We start from the raw sequence: 19,359 nt of genomic DNA, 5'->3' as shown, positions 1-19,359 counted from the left end.
AATGATTTGTTGTTAGCTGTGGACCAAGGTGATGAAGCTGTTTTAATACTTTTAGACTATTCTGCGGCTTTCGATACTATCAGTCATGATGTTTTTCTTGATCGCTTACGTAATAGATATGGTGTATCAGGTACTGCCTTGAATTGGTTTAAAACCTACTTTATGAATCGTTCACAATCTATTGTCATTAATGACTCATTATCCAAACCTCATGTTCCACTTGAAGGTGTTCCTCAGGGATCCGTCATCGGCCCTTTATCATTTACTCGGAATGTTTTTTTCTTCAGGAAAGGAAACACTGATGTCTGCTGCTCTCAATATTTACTAATTTCCAGCTTATATTATATGTTTATGATACTATACATGTATCATCTGTTTGGAGCCAGAAGGGAGTTGAGTCATATAATGTAACACAGAGTTAAAGCCCTGCTGGCTCTGAACAGATGATATTCTTAGTTATTTTCTTTTTTTATCAGCCACCCAGTGCGATCCTCTAGAATTACCCGAGCATGTCAACATTAATCCGTCTTTATGCGCTGGACCAGATGACGTGAGTGTAGGTACCATGTGCACACCTTACTGCCCTACTGGTAGAGATCTACAAGGCGATGGATCGTCGATTGTTTGTGGAAGTGATGGTCAATGGAACAGATTCATTAATGGCTCATCAGAAGATTTAGCATGTTTGGGTGAGTTCATTGCTATTTAAAAAGGTAGATACGTGATGATAAATTCCCGCTATCGCCAAAATGCCCCAAAATGCATGGATGTAAATTTCATGTCCCGATTTCAAATGCACTCTGAGATAGCTTGGTGCTGTAGTTGCTTACAGTCCATTTCATGCAGCTGTGTACTTGTGGGTACTGTCCAGTCTTGGCCGGGCCGATGCGGTAGCCACCGAGCTAGCTTTCTGCCTACATGCTACCTGTCACTTCGTCTTCGGCTTTATTTGATTGATTGAGAGAGCATATAGCTCTCATTTATATCTTCCAATATGTACAATAAAAAAAAAAAGTTAACAGTATGTCATGCATAATTTCATGTTTACATCAAAATAACAGAGTAATACATCCATAAGAGCTAGTAATACAAATAAATGAAAGAAAAGGGTGTCCCAAAAAAGCCGCAATGGCTTGTAAGGAGGGGATCACCAAATCACCATTTGTATATCGTAAGCAATTTTCTACCTTTACAAACTGAATTGTCAGTTGGAATATTGTGCGATACTGTGAATCTGCTGTGTGCTGGTTTCACGATAACAAACCAAAAACCTTCAGAGATATCCCTGGATGAGAGAGGTTGACTTGGGTAAAATTCCCAACAATCCCTGCACAGCGCATGACAGGGAAAAAGTTGCTCGGAAGGCAAGACAAGTTTGAAATCACTACACGATCGCCACTTTTTATGCAGCATTTTGAGAAAGAACAATTACAAAATGATGAACATGCAGTGGTATTCCCTGAGTATTTCTTCTGGAATAATCATGGACTTGTGAAAAATCGTGCAAGGAGGTCAGAAGCAGCCGAAAAAAAGGCTTTCGGATATGTATACTGCACAAAACCAGCAAAAATCAAAATCTCTTTCCGTAAATTTCGCGATATTGATATTAATGTCTTTCGCACTGATATATTAAATTCACTTCTGTATAAATCTCCCGCATCTGAATTGGACAACTTGGTTTGTCAATATGACTCTTAAAGACAAACACGCACCTTTAATAACTCGCACAATCAGGTGTCGTCCTAACGCACCTTGGTTCAATGAAAAATTACATGAAATGAAACGGATCTTACGACGCCTTGAGCGACGTTGGATTGCTTCTAAATTAGAAGTTGACAGACAAATTTTCAAAAACCAATGTTATGAATATAATCGCATGATCAAACAATCTAAACAAAACGATCATTCAAAACAATTTGAAGGTTGTAATTCAAAGCAGCTATTTCAAAAAGTCAACAAATTGTGCACACCAAAAGTACCCAAGGTGTTACCTTCTGGCGATTCTGATCTTTCACTTGCTGAACGTTTTTCTGACTTTTTTACATACAAAATTCGGAGTATCAAAAATGTTCTTAAGGATTCATCCAAAACGGATGTTTCCATATCCATGCTTGATTCATGCAATTCTTCATTTCCTGAATTTTCACCAGTATCAGAAAATACTGTCAGAGTTATAATAATGAAATCTCCATCAACTTCATGTAGTCTCGATCCAATGCCGACATAGCTGCTTAAGAACTGTTTAGATGAGCTTTTACCAGTCATTACCAAAATTATAAACATGTCTATTCAAAGTGGTCAATTTCCTGATGTTTTGAAATCGGCACAAATCACTCCTATTTTGAAGAAACCAAATTTGGATTGTGAAATTTTGAAAAACTATCGGCCTGTTGCCAACCTTAAGTTTCTTGCTAAAACAATTGAACGTGCTTGTGCTTCTCAAATTCAGGGCTATCTATCATCAAACAATCTGTGTAGTAAAATGCAATCTGCTTATAGATCTTCTCATAGCGTTGAAACTGCTCTTTTACGTGTATATAATGATTTGTTGTTAGCTGTGGACCAAGGTGATGAAGCTGTTTTAATACTTTTAGACTATTCTGCGGCTTTCGATACTATCAGTCATGATGTTTTTCTTGATCGCTTACGTAATAGATATGGTGTATCAGGTACTGCCTTGAATTGGTTTAAAACCTACTTTATGAATCGTTCACAATCTATTGTCATTAATGACTCATTATCCAAACCTCATGTTCCACTTGAAGGTGTTCCTCAGGGATCCGTCATCGGCCCTTTATCATTTACTCTGTACACTGCACCACTTGAAGATATTATTGAAGCGCATGGTTTAGGCCGAATGATATATGCAGATGACACCCAAGTTTATGTTGTTTTGAAACGTGATTCCGACCATTCTGTTATTACTAAACTTGAAAGATGTATAAATGATATCAAAGCTTGGTCCACTGCTAATGATTTGAAGTTGAATGAGGATAAAACTGAGGTTATACATGTAACATCTCGATTCAGAAAGTCCTCCCATTTACCATCTGTCGAAATTGCTAATGTTCCGATACAACCTGTCAAAAGTGCACGTAACCTTGGTGTCATCTTTGAAAATGATCTTAGGATGGATGATTATATAACAAATATTTGTCGCTCAGCTTCATATGCCTTGTACAAGATAGGTCGTATTAGAAATTTTCTTGATAAAAAATCTACCGAAACGCTTATACATGCATTTATTACATGCCGTCTTGATCAATGCAACAGCCTTCTTTATGGCCTTCCGGAGTCGCACATTGCAAAACTCCAGAGAATCCAAAACTCTGCTGCCAGGCTTGTAACACGCACACGTTCTTGTGAACACATCACCCCAGTACTTCGCGAATTGCATTGGTTGCCGGTGACATACCGCATTATGTACAAAATCTTAGTTTTAACTTATAAATGCATTCATGAATTGGCACCAATTTATCTGCAAGAATTAATCGAGGAATTAATACAAACCCTCACGCAATTTACGGTCATCTTCACAATTAAACCTCGTATCTACTTCTGTGTCAACTCTCTCTTATGGTAATCGCTCATTTCGCAAAGCTTCTGCTGAACTTTGGAACAGATTACCTTTAAATGTAAAAAACTGTCAAACCGTTAACCTATTCAAAACTAGTCTTAAGACACATTTATTCAAAATTGCGTTCGATGATTAATTAACTCTGTTCACTTTGATGTGTATTCCATATGTATTGTAATTTGTAGGTGTATTTGCATTTTTAGTTTTAGTTTTGTATAAGATGTAATTGTATATCAGTATATTTTGTGTGTATAGCGCTTAGAGACTTCGGTGGTAAGCGCTTTATAAGTAACGTTTTTATTTTTTTTTAAATTATTATTATGTATAATAAGTGTAACATGCTGCATACATCCACCTTATACACCAGAAGTGTGTATAATTACCGGAAGTAGTTTGAAATAACCCCTATACAAATTTGAGTACGCTTACACGCGAGCTCGTCAGCGTGGTCGCCAATGAGTTCGTCGACGAGCACGCAGACGAACTCGCCAGCGAGCTCGTTTCGTTCCAAATATGCAAATTAGCTACGAGCTCGTTGGCGTGCTCGTTGGCGAGCTCGTTGGCGTGCTCCAAATATGCGAGCTCGTCACCGGCCGATAAGCTCGTTGGCAAACTCGTTGGCGTGCTCGTTGGCATGCTTGTTGGCGAGCTCGTTGGCGAGCTCGTTGGCGTGCTCCAAATATGCAAGCTCGTCGGCGAGTTCGTCAACGAGTGCGTCGGCGAGTTCGTCAACGAGTTCGTCAACAAGCTCGTCAGCGAGTTCGTCGACAATCTCGTGGAAAAAATGGCTGCCAGCTTAATGGCGTGCTTAACAGCAGGTTGGCATTGAGAACAAATTTGTGTCTACATATAGAGGTGAACTTGATGATCCTGTTGAGCTATTGGCAAGCATATATATATATTTATCTAACTTATCAGCCTTTCAATATCCTGGTAAGATCTGCAGGCTGGCCATGCATGGACAATTCAGTTGGCTAGCTGGTGAAGAATACAGTGATACTCTTAGGGCAATTTAAAAGCTCATTACTTCTGGGATATCAATTAAATCACTAATATATCAAAGAACAGAAAGAAAAGATATAACATAAAATGTAACTTAAAACAAGTAGCTCTTTATTAGAATCAATACAAACCCTGTATAATGCATGTTACCTGTATGCAGGGTTCACAACTTCACACAACAATATGAATGAATAAATGATTCCCAAATTATATAATTACACTGTATAATGAAATTAAATATGTGAGTAATTACACTGTATAATACTCTGCCTTTGAAGAAATATTATTATCCCTTTTGGTAATTATCCATCATTCTAATCACTCATAATATTACAAAGATCCAAACTAATAAAGCGGTATTCATACAATAACTATATAACATCCCCCTCTTCTTGTCAGTGTATTCACCAACCCAGGGTACCAAGTAATGATACATGTACATATACTAATAGAACAATCCCTTCTTTATATCCGCTAGCAAACTAGTTTTCAGTATTCAGACCAAATGCATTCTTGTGCTCTCATGTTGCCTAAAAGATAGGGTTTGTCAGTCAAGATACAGGAATTATTTACATGAATATAACCTTATCACATTGATTATATCTAATGTTACTTTAATGAAGTGAATATACTATGTGCTAGATAGATAGAGAAACAAACTTCCCAATATATGAAAAGATATCTCACTAGAAAGAGAATAAATACTTTATCTCATTAATCATTACTCTACACTTCTCTTTCATAAATGTATAAGAGAGGTAGGCCTAACCATTGGCCTATAGTCTTATTATAAATACACAAGTAGAACATTTGTTGTGTGAGAAATTTGTTTTTCTCTTACCTTAAACAGAGGAGCTGCAGTACCATTCAAAACCCATGTCTGCTCTCCACAAAAGCAAGATCGAAAAAGACTGACCAAAACGGCCTATAACAAATCAATTCATTCTTATCAGGAATGCTACCAGTGGTAATTCCACAAGAGAGAGTAGACACGAAAGTGAGAGAGGGGAGAAGAGAGGAATAAGGATTTGTGTCTAAGCAGAGGGAATCCTATGTACATAAGGAGAGAGCAAGATAGAAACAGGGAGATGACCTTGAATCAAGCACTGTGTGTGTGTGTGTGCTCTTATGTAATACCTGATAATGACATTTCAGGGTGTTAAATATATGATACAGTCAGAATAAATGGCAATCCCCCCCCCCTCCTCCCAATCTGGTATGCTGCAAATAAATGTTTCAAAGTTTCAAAAGAATTTAATTAAATTTACAAGTAATTTGACAGGTTACTTCAGCATGAAAAAGCTATTGTTTCAATTTCAACACAAATTTTCTGAACTTTCAATGTAATTGCATATACAATGTATGTTCTGACAAAGAGGCTCAAAAATGTATCAAAATAATAAAGTATGCATTTGTTTACCTTAATTATTTCAGGTAAGAGATATCTTCAGATAAATATTTTTTATTAAAACAAAAATTACATAAAAAGGATGCTGGTGGAGACAAGAAACTAGGAAGTAGGAACTTATTTTCCTTGGCCCAAGACATTTTAAAAATACATGTACATATATTAATAGAATAAATAAAAGAAATTGGCATCCTGAAGGGAACTTAAAAATACATATATACATGTATACCGTGTGAGTCAAAAAAAAGTTTACACCTAGAAAATTGCTAATTATTTTAAAAATCATCTATGAACAGTAAATTATTATACATCTTATGAAAGAGTGTTTTATTCCAAATCGTTTCGTATCACTTTTGTGTGGTATGTGTTCACGCTTGGATGAACAGGAGGCAATGTTTGTGAAAGTGCAAAAATCGACTTGCGCCAAAGTGATGCCTACAGTATGTATTATGTTGGGATCAGCGGAGTGAGAGAATGAATTGAATGTATCAAATGAAATGCATTGCATATGTTTTTTGCAGAAGCAAAGTCACACGCACACACACTAACAATGTTTGTTGATATTTTATATTCATTGTTATGTTGATCTGTAATGACCGAAATAATACCCATATCGCAATTGTTTTATTCAAACATCACATAAGCAACTTTGGCGTAAGTCGATTTTTGCACTCTCGCATACAATGCCTCCTGTTCATCCAAGCGTGAACACATACCACACAAAAATGATACTAAATGATTCGGGATAAAACACTCTTTCATAGGATGTATAATAATTTACTGTTCACAGATGATTTTTTAAATAATTAGCAATTTTTTAGGTGTAAACTTTTTTTGGACTCACACTGTATACCCAACTGTTTTCCTGGGAGCTGGATCACCTGTTTACCAGCAAGATCGTGGCGAGCTCCCCCTTTTTCCTGTCAGCTCCCCCATTTTCCCAGAGCTTGTGGCGAAATCCCCCATTTTCCGGAGAGCTCGCCACCAGCTCCCCAGTTTACCCCCAAGGTCGTGGCGAGCTCCCCAATATACCCCCGAGCGCGCCACAAGCTCCCCAGTTTACCCCCGAGTTCGCCACGAGCTCCCGAGTTTACTCCGAGCTCGCCACGAGCTCCCCAGTTTAACCCCGAGCTCGCCACGAACTCCCCCTTTTACCCACGAGCTCGCCACGAGCTCCCCAGTTTACCCCCGAGCTCCCCAGTTTACGCCCGAGCTCGCCACGAGCTCCCCCTTTTACCCACGAGCTCGCCACGAGCTCCCCCTTTTACCCACGAGCTCGCCACGAGCTCCCCAGTTTACCCCCGAGCTCGCCCACGAGCTCCCCAGTTTACCCGCGAGTTCGTGGCGAACTTGTGCACGAGCTCGCCAACATTTTGTAAGATCGTTACTAGCGTCCTGGAAGCGTGTTACGAGCTTAAAGCCTAAAAAACGATCTTATTAAGCTTACCACGAGCATAATACGAGTTCGCGACGAACTTAAATTTGTATAGGGGAACGTCCAAGAGGTCAACATTGGGGTATTGGGGGGTTTGGCTATAGCGAGAATTGTATAATTCATAGTCATCATCACCATCATCATCCCATGTAACCAGCGCTCAAAATACACGGGGGCGGTGGGCGATTCGCCCCCGTGAGCTCCATAATCGCCCCCGTCAGGTTGCTCACGGGGGCGATTGCAAAATTAAAAATCGCCCCCGTGGAATTATAAAATTAAGACTAGATTTGTAATACTTGTTTGGAACAAGTATAGGTGGGCTGATCAAACAAAAAATTGAGACAAAATAAAGGGTACATTTGAGATAGCTTTTTGTCTCATCTACAACATACTCGAAGTTCAGCGTAAACGAAGCTAAAACGACGTAGATATTGCTCGCGAAAGACGGGAATGTAGAATCGAGTTTTGAGAAAAAATCATGTCCCATAGAGAATACACGCAAAATGTGAAAATTGACATGCCTCCTTTAATCACAAAAATACGCCATGATGCTTTTGTCAAAATTAACAATTGTTATTACTTCATTTGTAGAAAATTGTCTCAGCTAGAACATTTCAAAATTTAGAAGAAAATCAATCACTATTTACAGAGATACAATCAATTTTCCATAAATATGCTGACGTCATAATATGCAAATTGAAATTTTGAGTTCGGAGGCCATTATAATGACGTCATGAGTTAATTGAAGGTCAAATGTGACATGAAACAATATCTCCGAATCATACTCTATCAAAATATGAAAACAAATTGGGGTCACCTTGCATCCTAAAGAGCTACAATGGATTTTGTATAGGCATGTTTTTGCCCATATATGCTATGTATTACAAGAGCTCGCGCGCACCGAGATTTATGTTAAACGGTCGATCATTCCGTTATTAATAGTCATAAAGAGACAAACATGGTATCAATTTGTTTTTAAATATATGTGGAATATTATAAAAGAAAAAAAATGGTGATTCTATGTTATGTAATAGTTTTACGCGCGAAAACGCGCGCGCATGGGCGTGTGCGCGATTTTTTATAAAATGCTTAGAATGGCCTAAAACGTATGCAAAATGATTTTGAGACGATTTTGAGCATTTTAAAATTTTGCGCGCGCATTGACGCGCGGACGTACGCGCACGCGCGCATTATTTGAGCTGAAATTAACCGGACGGATATTGACCTTAATCATGATAAATATGAATGAGAATTACTTTTTGGTTATGAAGATATGATCATGAGTTGATTTTCGTAAAATTTTACAAAATGGCGCCTAGATGACGTCATCAGTGAAGGTCAATGTTGAAAACGTTATTGTGCTTCGTACATATGCCTATACATATGTGTGCCAAATTTCAAGGCATTTGATTGAGCCATTTTCGTGTTATTTTGTTCACAAAAAAGTGGTTAGAAATAAGAAAAATATTTAATAATAATAAATAAAGGCAATTCTAACGAAATTATAAGGTGGTCTGTACTATATACAGCCCACCTGATTATCTTTTCTGATATAACTTTAACACAATATTGAGTATTAATTTTCAAACCTTAAACCAATGAAATAGAACTTAGATGGCGCTTTCTCTACCATCTCTACGAGTATTCCCGATACAAACAACGGAAGCTCGCGGTGCGGCCGTCAGCACAGTGGCTATACTGCGCTGGTAGTACCGGTGTGCACGCTGACGCCCAATATCTGCTGGAGCTGGTGATCGACAATCGCGCAAGGACTGAAACATGGAGAAGTTTTTCGTTGTGAAAGTTTGAATCCTCTGAAATCTGGTGATTCTTAAAGACCAGCAAATAATGTAACCCGACCAGTAAATCAATATTGAGAAGAGGAAGAAGGCATAAGATGTTGCAGGGGCGGATCTAGGCGGTTTAGGGGGTTTGACCCCCCCCCCCCTTCCGCTGCCAAGGAAAAATGTGATGTGCACAGAAAAATGCTATCATGTGTCCAGACCTACACAGTATTAGTAGATGTCAGTAGATGCCAGGAAAACATCACTAACGGGGGTTCAAAAAAGCACCCAAAAATCGCCTCGCCGCTTCGCGGCTCGTGGACGATGATCCGCATGTTAGTAGATGCCAGGAAAACACCACTTACGGGGGTTCAAAATAGCAACAACAAAAATCGCCTCGCCGCTACGCGGCTCGTGGACGATGCTCCACATCGTATTTTGGGTACCCCCCCCCACCCTTAGCAAAAAGCTTGATCCGCCCCTCTGTTTTGGAAGGATATGGTAAAGACTAAAAGTAAAGAAAGAATGTAAATAAGGTTGCTCCGAATAATGAGGAGGAAATTATGTGCAGAACGGGAAGAAATGGAGAAAATGTCCTCACGGGGATAAAAGTCAATAACAGCTATGTAACAAGTAAATTTCTAAGAGGAAAAATACCGACTTAGATAAATGATAATGATAAAATACCAAGGAGTTTCACGGGTACCAATTCAATGGAAATTTGTATTAAAATAAGAGCCCCCGTCAGCACTAAAAGCGCCCCCGTGAGAAGGCTCACGGGGGCTCTTTTTATTTTGGAAGAGCCCCCGTGGGCAAAAAATTAATTTGAGCCCTGCATGTAACCTAGTGGTCATTGGGACACCACTTTTTGAAGTGTTCGAGAAGACAAGCTCGATTGCTTATCCCATCTAGTTCCCAATCCCTCGTAAAGTTTTGTAAAAGGTGTATTTTACAATGCCATTTTCCCATGTAACATGTCCATGTCATTTTGCAGTACGTTTATTAAATGTTGTCAAGAGGGCTTCAGATTTGCCAATAGTCTCCTCGAATCCACTACATTCTATAGTCCATTGCTTAAGTGATTTCTGTATTAAAGAAATGTTACAAACCTTCCGGTAGTATCCACATTGCTTGAATTCGCCACTGCAGCTCTGCTGGGAGGGTCCAGGTGTCTGAAATAAACAGAAATACAGATGTCTCCAGTTTGCTCATTAATCTAACTTTAGAACTGCATATGACGTTTTAGTCCCTCAGTCATCTGTAGTGAAAAGGTTGAAAGAACTGTTGATGCCTTTGCAGTTCTCGCTAGATTTCCACTTGTAAACTTCATCTGTTGCGAGTGTTCTTAGATACTTCAATTCACTCTTGCTAGTTAACAGGTTTCTTTGACTTCTGTTTTGATCCAAAATGCAATTCTCATCAGGTTTGTCATTAAATCATCTATCTGAAAATTTTGGACTGTCTAATCGTTTTTGCATACGGTAGGTATGTAAATGCTTTCAATTCATTCCACTAAATTTACAGAAATCAAACTATTTTTGATAATCTGCAGACATTACAGCACCAATCTTGACATCGTGTCCGCCTCCCATCACTGTCACTCGGACTGAAGCTTGGGGTGTACAAGTGTGGTTTACTCCGCCTACTGCTACTGACTCTTTAGATGGTAGCAGCCTCATTGTCACAACGTCACCATCTGATCTGACATCTCCATACAACCTGACTCAAGACACTACATTTATCTATACATTCTCTGATAATGCAAGCAATCCTGTCAACTGCTCGTTTCCCATTTATGTTCAAGGTAAATAATTATGTACAGGTAAGTTAATGAATATATTTTGCTTGATGGATATAGACCCGTTCGTAAGGTAGATGGTTGTGGTACAAATGACCCCCAAATATTCACAGATCTTTCACACATGGTAAGATCCCACTTTGAGCATATTAGAATAATCACTGCCAAAGTGATGGAGGTACTTTATGAATACCTTTTGTTTGAGAAGAATACTTCCACTTGTGTATCAGAGAATGTGGACTCTGTGAATACAGTGTAAATGAATAATGACTAAATACATGTAACTTTCGTGAGCGATAATCCTGTATTAATCTCAATGGGTTTTACAATTTTGGTACAAATGACCTTTGATCTGACTATGCGCAGATTGTACCTACGAACTGACTTATCTTCAGTAGAACATATGCCCAAAAGGAAGTTCAATGGTTGGATATCCCTATAATTGTGGTACAAACAATATACTATACGGCGTGTTTGGCACTCTTGCTCATTATATCTACATATTTGTAGTATGCTGCTTGTAAGTATCGGCTTGCATGGTGATGTAGATATACAGTAGGCTTGCGGATGCACCATATGAGAGAGAGGGAGGATTGAGGAGTCCTGAAAAGGACTCTTGGTAATCTTTCTTGAGGGTATGAAGTCCTGAAAAGGACTGTTGGTGTAGTCTTGAAAAAGACTGTTGGTTATCTATCTTAGCTTATAGTTATAAGGAGAACTATGGAGAGGATGGGTGGCGGGAGTGGCTCGATGTTTAAAACAGGTTGACTATCCGTCATCAGGAGACTAATTGTATAAAAAGAATTTTGGTATCTTTAATTTTTTACCTCCTGACGACGGATAGTCAACCTGTTCGAAAGGTCGAGGCACTCCCACCACCCATCCTCTCCATAGTTCTCCTTATAACTATAAGCTAAGATAGATAACCTACAGTCTTTTTCAAGACTACACCAACAGTCCTTTTCAGGACTGCACACCCTCAAGAAAGATTACTGAGAGTCCTTTTCAGGACTCTTCAATCCACCCTCTCTCTCACATGGTGCATCCGCAAGCCTACTGTATATTCATAGTACTCTTTCATCAGTATCATAATGATTGATCGGATGACTAATTGTATAAAAGGAATTTTGGTATCTTTAAATTTTACCTCTTGAAAATAAAAGGATTAAAGATGCGCTTTTTAACTCTAGTTTCTTTCTTTATAAAACAAATGCAGATGAGCTTTCCCCAGTTCTGGTGTCCTGTCCTAATAACACAGAAGTCTCCACCAGCCAACAAGAAAAAGAGGTCACATGGGATCCACCTGAATTCCTTGAACCTACGGGAGATCCACTTGATATTTCATGTAACTATGACAACGGCATGGCCACCTTAGCTGTTGACAAGGATCACTTAATAGAATGCAGGGCTACAAACCAAGACAACAGCAAGACGACTACTTGCAGCTTCATTATAAGTGTCAAAGGTAAATTATTCAATGATTTTTGTACGCTCCTATCTTGAATTATTAGTTTCCATTGAGTGTGTATGATACAACCATTTACTTGCCCTTGTATTAGATAGTGGTCAGTGTGTCATTTTCTCAATCCTTTTAGCAATAATATATATATACTTTTTATGCATTATGTTTTCGGGTTGTCCGTCGGTCCCTCCCTACCTCCCGTTCTCGTGATCGCATTATCTCAAGAACCGATTGATGGATTCCCCCCAAACTTGGGTCATTTATGTATCTTGCAGAGCCAATGAACTGATTAGATTTTGGAGTCACGAGATCCAAGGTCAAAGGTCACAGGGCTCATTATGTATGCAAAAATAGTTTGTGATCGCGTTATCTCAAGCACCAAAGAACACAAACTAATTCCATAACTCAAACATAAATACACTATGGTCATTAAAGCTATTTATTCAATTTGATTGAAATATGCCATAATGATTCTATTCATATTATACAACATTTACAACAGATGGATCAATGATTAAGTTTTATAAAATTGTATTATTTTACAAGTTCTTTCTTAAATGTTTGGCAAAAGTTTTTGTTGATGAATATTTTTTAATTTCATTAGACAGAGCATTCCAAATGCATGCATCAGAATATGATACAGGCTGTTTTCCTATGTTTGTTCTTACTTTGATAAGATTGCTGTTATGATTTTCCTTGGTTCTTGTTAGGTGTTTTACGATTATGAATTAATCTATAAAACAATGAGGGAGTTATTTTAACTCGTGTCTCATTTCATAATGTAATAAACTCACAAATAGGGCCCTTTGGATGGTTTCTATTCTACATGTTGCTGATATTATGGATGCATTGTGAATGGATTTAGGGGATATTATTCATAAGGATATTTAGGAAATCTATTTTTACAAGCCATGCTTTAAAAAAAAGAAATTTCCTCTTTTATTATTTTACCTTCTGTATACAGTCTGAATTTCTGTATGATTGTTACATTCAAATGTACAGCTTGTTATTGACTTCCACTATGAAAGTATATAGAGCTCCTTTTCATAATGTTTAAAACAATAAGTGGAAATGTGAAATAGGCTAAACTGAAACTATAACTGAAATATAGTTGTTTAAATTTTTACTATTTTTTTAACCCTTACTGTACTCGACATTACTGTACTCGACATTTCTGAAGATTGCGCTGCAACCGCTTGGAATTTTGAATTGTCATTTCATTACTTTTTCCCCTCAAGTCTTACGCACATTTTGATATAATTTTCGTCGAAATCGGATATACCTGTAAGGTGTTACATAACAATTAGTATGCGCATGTCATCAAGAAGTGCTATGCAGTGCGTCCCAGAAAAAACGAAACCGAGAACTATCAATGTTTTATCATAACTTAATCACAATTATAATTGATAAATGACACATATTTGGAAAGCTTATATCCTCCTCTTTCATTTGATGCAACTCAAATGACTCATATCTCACGCATGAGTGATTAAAAGCAATTTGAAGAGAGGAAACCAAAAAGTCATTTGGCGGGCGGTATCTGAATTTCAAGGAGAAAATCATATTTCTAGAAAGTTCAATTTCTGCCCTTTCAAATGACACCTCAATCAGGAAAAATGAGCCAGGAATAGCAAAGTTCTGTTTGTTTAAAGTAATGCTTGCATTTCCATAATTTGATCAAACAAGTTCGTTTTCACTGGCTACCTGCCGTAGCAACAAACGAGAGTTGACAAAAGACTTAACTCTGTTTCGTTGAAGATCAGCCATGCACAAAGAAGACGAAAGACTTGATGCATGGCTGATCTTCAACAAAATGGAGTTAAGTCTTTTGTCAACTCTGTTCGTTGGTACGGCAGGCAGCCAGTGAAAACGAACTCGTTTGATCAAATTATGGAAATGCAAGCCTTACTTTAAACAAACAGAACTTTGTTATTCCTGGCTCATTTTTCCTGATTGAGGTGTCATTTGAAAGGGCAGAAATTGAACTTTCTAGAAATATGATTTTCTTTTTAAAATTCAGATATCGCCCGCCAAATGACTTCTTGGTTTCCTCTCTTCAAATTGCTTTTAATCACTCATGCGTGAGATATGAGTCATGTGAGTTGCATCAAATGAAAGAGGAAGATCTAAGCTTTCCAAATATGTGTCATTTATTAATTATAATTGTGATTACATTATGATAAAACATCGATAATTCTTGGTTTCGTTTTTTCTGGGACGCACTGTATAAATACAGGTGTAGATGTATTTCTTCTTAAGGGCGAGATATGAATTGATATCAAATTGCTTTTATATGTTTCTCAAAGGAATGCTACGGTCACAAAGGTTCGTACGAACGATAATTTCGTACGAATCTCCTTGTTTTTCCATTGTCTTCCGAATTTCCGTTGTCTGAAAATTGTTCGTATGGCGTTCGTAGCAGTTCGTAATGGCATTTGTGACCGAGGCTTAACTTGATGTATTCCAGAACAAAAGAATACATTAGAAATAAAACAATAGATATAATAAGAAACTAGAATTTAATTTGTCACGAGGACGTCACGATGATCTTGATAGTAATGGTGATGACGATGATGATGATGATGATGATGTTGATGATCATCATCAACAGACCATGATGACATCTGATTGAAAAAAATGAGGGAACATTTAGATAGCATATAGTCTCAGCTACAACATACTCCAAAATCTACAAAAACCAAGCGGAAATAACGGCGATATTGCTCGCAAAAGACAGGAATGTAGAATCCAGATTTGAGAAAAAGTCATCTCCCAGGACTACACGCAAAAAGTAATGGATCAAGTGATAATAGGGTAATAATAAAGTAAATATGGTTGTTATGCCTCCGCCACCGAAGGTGGTGCCGGAGGCATCATGTTTTCGGGTTGTCCGTCCGTACGTCCGTACGTCCGTCCGTACGTCCGTACGTCCGTCCGTACGTCCGTACGTCCGTCCCGTTTGACCGTTATCACAATATCTCAAGAACCATTTAAGATTTAAACTTAAGACTCGGGAATAGTATTTATCACCATAGGAAGACGATCTGATTAGATTTTGGAGTACGTAGGTCAAAGGTCACAGGTCACAGAGGTCAACTTATGAAATTCCTTGTATTGAGTTTGTTAGCGCGATATCTCAAGAACCATTTGAGATTTAAACTTCAAACTTAAGGATAGTATGTATCACCATAGGAAGACGATCTGATTAGATTTTGGAGCACGTATGTCAAAGGTCAAGGGTCACAGAGGTCAACTTATGAAATTCCATACATTGAGATTGTTATCATGATATCTCAAGAACCACTGGAGATTTAAACTTCAAACTTAGTGATAGTGTGTATCACTATAGGAAAACAATCTGATTACATTTTGGAGCACGTAGGTCAAAGGTCAAGGGTCATAGAGGTCAACTTATGAAATTCAATACATTGAGATTGTTATCATGATATCTCAAGAACCACATGAGATGTAAAAACTTCAAACTTAAGGATAGTATGTATCACCATAGCAAGACGATCTGATTATATTTTGGAACACGTAGGTCAAAGGTCAAGGGTCACAGAGGTCAACTTATGAAATTCCATACATTGAGATTGTTATCATAATATCTCAAGAACCACTGGAGATTTAAACTTCAAACTTAATGATATGTGTATCACCATAGGAAGACAATCTGATTAGATTTTGGAGCACGTAGGTCAAAGGTCAAGGGTCACAGAGGTCAACTTATGAAATTTCATACATTGAGATTGTTATCATAATATCTCAAGAACCACTGGAGATTTAAACTTCAAACTTAATGATATGTGTATCACCATAGGAAGACAATCTGATTAGATTTTGGAGCACGTAGGTCAAAGGTCAAGGGTCACAGAGGTCAACTTATGAAATTCCATACATTGAGATTGTTATCATGATATCTCAAGAACCACTGGAGATTTAAACTCCAAACTTGTTTAAATTGCTCTATGGCGGAGGCATCATTTTCGACTGTGCGCAGTCAAAATTCCATCTAGTTTATTACATTATTTGCGATTCTACTTCTTTTAATATTCAAAGGAAACGGTACAGTGAAAGGTCAAAAAGACAAAAAAAAGTGAAGAAAAAAATTGTTGGAGACGCCTGGACTCGAACCAGGGGTCTCGAGGTCGGAAGTCAAGTGCGTTACCGATATACCAAAACATTTCCCATAGAGATTCCACGTAAACGGAAAATGGAATTCTCAAATCCCACTTTGCAAGTGAAATATGAGCATGATCCCGGCATCTGATCGAAAAATAAAGGGCACACTTGTGATAGCTTAATAGGGACTTTTAGAATGAGTGGACGAGAACACGACGAACGCCGATTGTTCATGCGTGTCAACGTACTCAACTGCCCATGTTGACTACAATTAGAAATCTTTTAGATTGCACTCGACGATATACATGCATGCAGGAAGTAACACAATGAACATGACGGACAAAGAAAGAGGACAAAATATACAGTTCCTCATTCTACCCTCAACAATAGACCATTTTCGTAATGTAACCAGATTTAATGCACAAGTCTTTGTGAAGTGCCTCAATACAAATTATTTCATTCACCTGATAAGAATAATAGTAATTCAATAATCAGAATGCAAACTGCATATATCAAGTGTTGCTAGGTAGGTCAAGCCATAGGCCCGAATTCACAAAGGAGGTTTGTCGACAAACCTTGGTTTTCGTACGTCATATGACGCGTTTTTACGCGTTTTTTACAAACCTGATTTGTAAAGAACAAAAGGAGGTTTGGCGAAACAAAGGGAGGTTTGTCGACAAACCTCCTTTGTGAATTCGGACCATAATGTTTGTCCAACCTGGCAACAACTAATATATGCAGTTTGGATTATGTCTATTGAAATACTATTATTCTTACCAGGTGAATGAAATAATTTGTATTGAGGCACTTCACAATGACTTATGCATGAAACTTGGTTACAAGTCATTACGAAAATGGCCTATTGCTGTGGTAGAACATCCCTTCACTGCTATTATGTAAAAATGTGTAGAACAGGTGAATATGCATGTGACACCTGTTCTACACATTTTGACATAATAGCAGGGAAGGTATGTTACTTTGTCTACCTGAGGAACTGTATATTTTATGCGCTCGCGGCATATACAGTTAGTACCGTACTAGATTTAGGAAAATCAAGGTTGACGCATTCTCGATCGCCGACTGAGACGACGTGACGCATGCGCAGTGCCTTAAAATGACGTCACACGTTGCAGTCAAAGCTGTCGACGTGCAAATCTAAAAGTCCCTATTGTCTCAGCTACAACATACTCAAAGCTCAGCGTAAACGAAGATAAAACGACAGAGATATTGCTCGCGTAAGACGAGAATGTAGAATCCAGTTTTGAGAAAAAGTCATGTCCCATAGAGAATACACGCAAAATGTGAAAAATTGACATGCCTCCTTTAATCGCAAAAATATGCCGTGATGCCATTGTCAAAATGAAATATCGTGGCTACTTCATTTGTAGAGAATTGTCTCAGCTAGAACTCATCAAAATTTGAAAGAAAATTGATCAACATTTACAGAGAAACAATCAATTTTCCAAAAATCTGCTGACGTCATAATATGCAAATTGAAATTTTGAGTTCGGAGGCCATTATGATGACGTCATGAGTTAATTGAGGGTCAAATGAGACATGAAATCATATCTCCAACTCATAATCTTTTTTAATATGAAAAAAATTGGGGGGGTATCCATCCATTCTGAAAAGTTACAATTAATTTTGTATAGGCATGTTTTTGCACATGTATTGTGGATATAGATAGCAAAGGTCCGCGCGTACTGTTAATTTTGACGGACGCTAATTGCGTGATTACTGGTCAGAAAACGGTGAACAAGGTATCAAAATGCTTGGGAAAATGTGGTTAATATGATAATAGAGAAAATTTGGCGATTATATGTTGCAAAATGTCAGTACGTGCGGAAACGCGCACACATAAGTGCTCGCGCAAATTTTGAAAATGCTTACAATGGCCTGAAACGTGTGCAAAAAAATTTTGGAACGAATTGGAGCATTTTAAAATTTTGATGCGCGCGTATGTGCGCGTCGAGGTGCGCACGCAAAAATTGTTGACATTTTTAGTTGACCTTTGACCTGAAATTGATGTATACTAAATATAGTTGATTTTTGATAACTCGTTATCGAGATATGATAATGACCTGATTTTTACAAAATGGCGCCTGGATGACGTCACGATGATCCCATGACCTTCAAAAAGGTTTTAGGAACTTGATATTATAGGGCCTGATGACTGACAGAAATTCGAAGAAAATTGACCAAGTCGATTTTGAGTAAACGTGTACACAATAAAGTGTACAGAAGAAATAAAAATAAACTAGATTTGTAATACTTGTTTGGAACAAGTATAGGTGGGCTGATCCAACAAAAAATTGAGACAAAATAAAGGGTACATTTGAAATAGATTTTTGTCTCAGCTACAACATACTCAAAGTTCAGCGTAAACGAAACTAAAACGACAGAGATATTGCTCGCGAAAGACGGGAATGTAGAATCCAGTTTTGAGAAAAAATCATGTCCTATAGAGAATACACGCAAAAGGTGAAAAATTGACATGCCTCCTTTAATCGCTAAAATACGCCATGATGCTTTTGTCAAAATGAAAAATTGTGACCACAGCATTTGTAAAAAATTGTCTCAGCTAGAACATATCAAAATTTGGAAAACAATCCATCAATATTTACAGAGATACAATCAATTTTCCAAAAATATGCTGACGTCATAATATGCAAATTGAAATTATGAGTTCGGAGGCCATTATGATGACGTCATAAGAAAATTGAGGGTTAAATGAGACATGAAATCATATCTCCAATTTATATACTATCACA

General features: G+C 37.8%; 1 protein-coding gene across 1 annotated transcript in view; it reads left to right on the top strand.

The window, feature by feature from the left end:
• LOC105440758 (sushi, von Willebrand factor type A, EGF and pentraxin domain-containing protein 1-like) overlaps nt 1-19,359 on the top strand; it is a 34,033-nt gene that overhangs the window by 5,916 nt on the left and 8,758 nt on the right. Inside the window, exons 5-7 of the mRNA XM_030989884.1 lie at nt 477-689; nt 10,759-11,010; nt 12,221-12,469. Of these exons, the coding sequence (XP_030845744.1) occupies nt 477-689; nt 10,759-11,010; nt 12,221-12,469 (714 nt within the window). The remainder of the gene's footprint in view (nt 1-476; nt 690-10,758; nt 11,011-12,220; nt 12,470-19,359) is intronic.

The sequence above is a fragment of the Strongylocentrotus purpuratus genome, unplaced genomic scaffold (assembly GCF_000002235.5).
Source record: "Strongylocentrotus purpuratus isolate Spur 01 unplaced genomic scaffold, Spur_5.0 spur5_scaffold_19, whole genome shotgun sequence".
In the NCBI taxonomy this organism is placed as follows: domain Eukaryota; kingdom Metazoa; phylum Echinodermata; class Echinoidea; order Camarodonta; family Strongylocentrotidae; genus Strongylocentrotus; species Strongylocentrotus purpuratus.
Note: the sequence above shows the minus strand (reverse complement) of the source record. Positions and strands in the feature narration are given on the sequence as shown.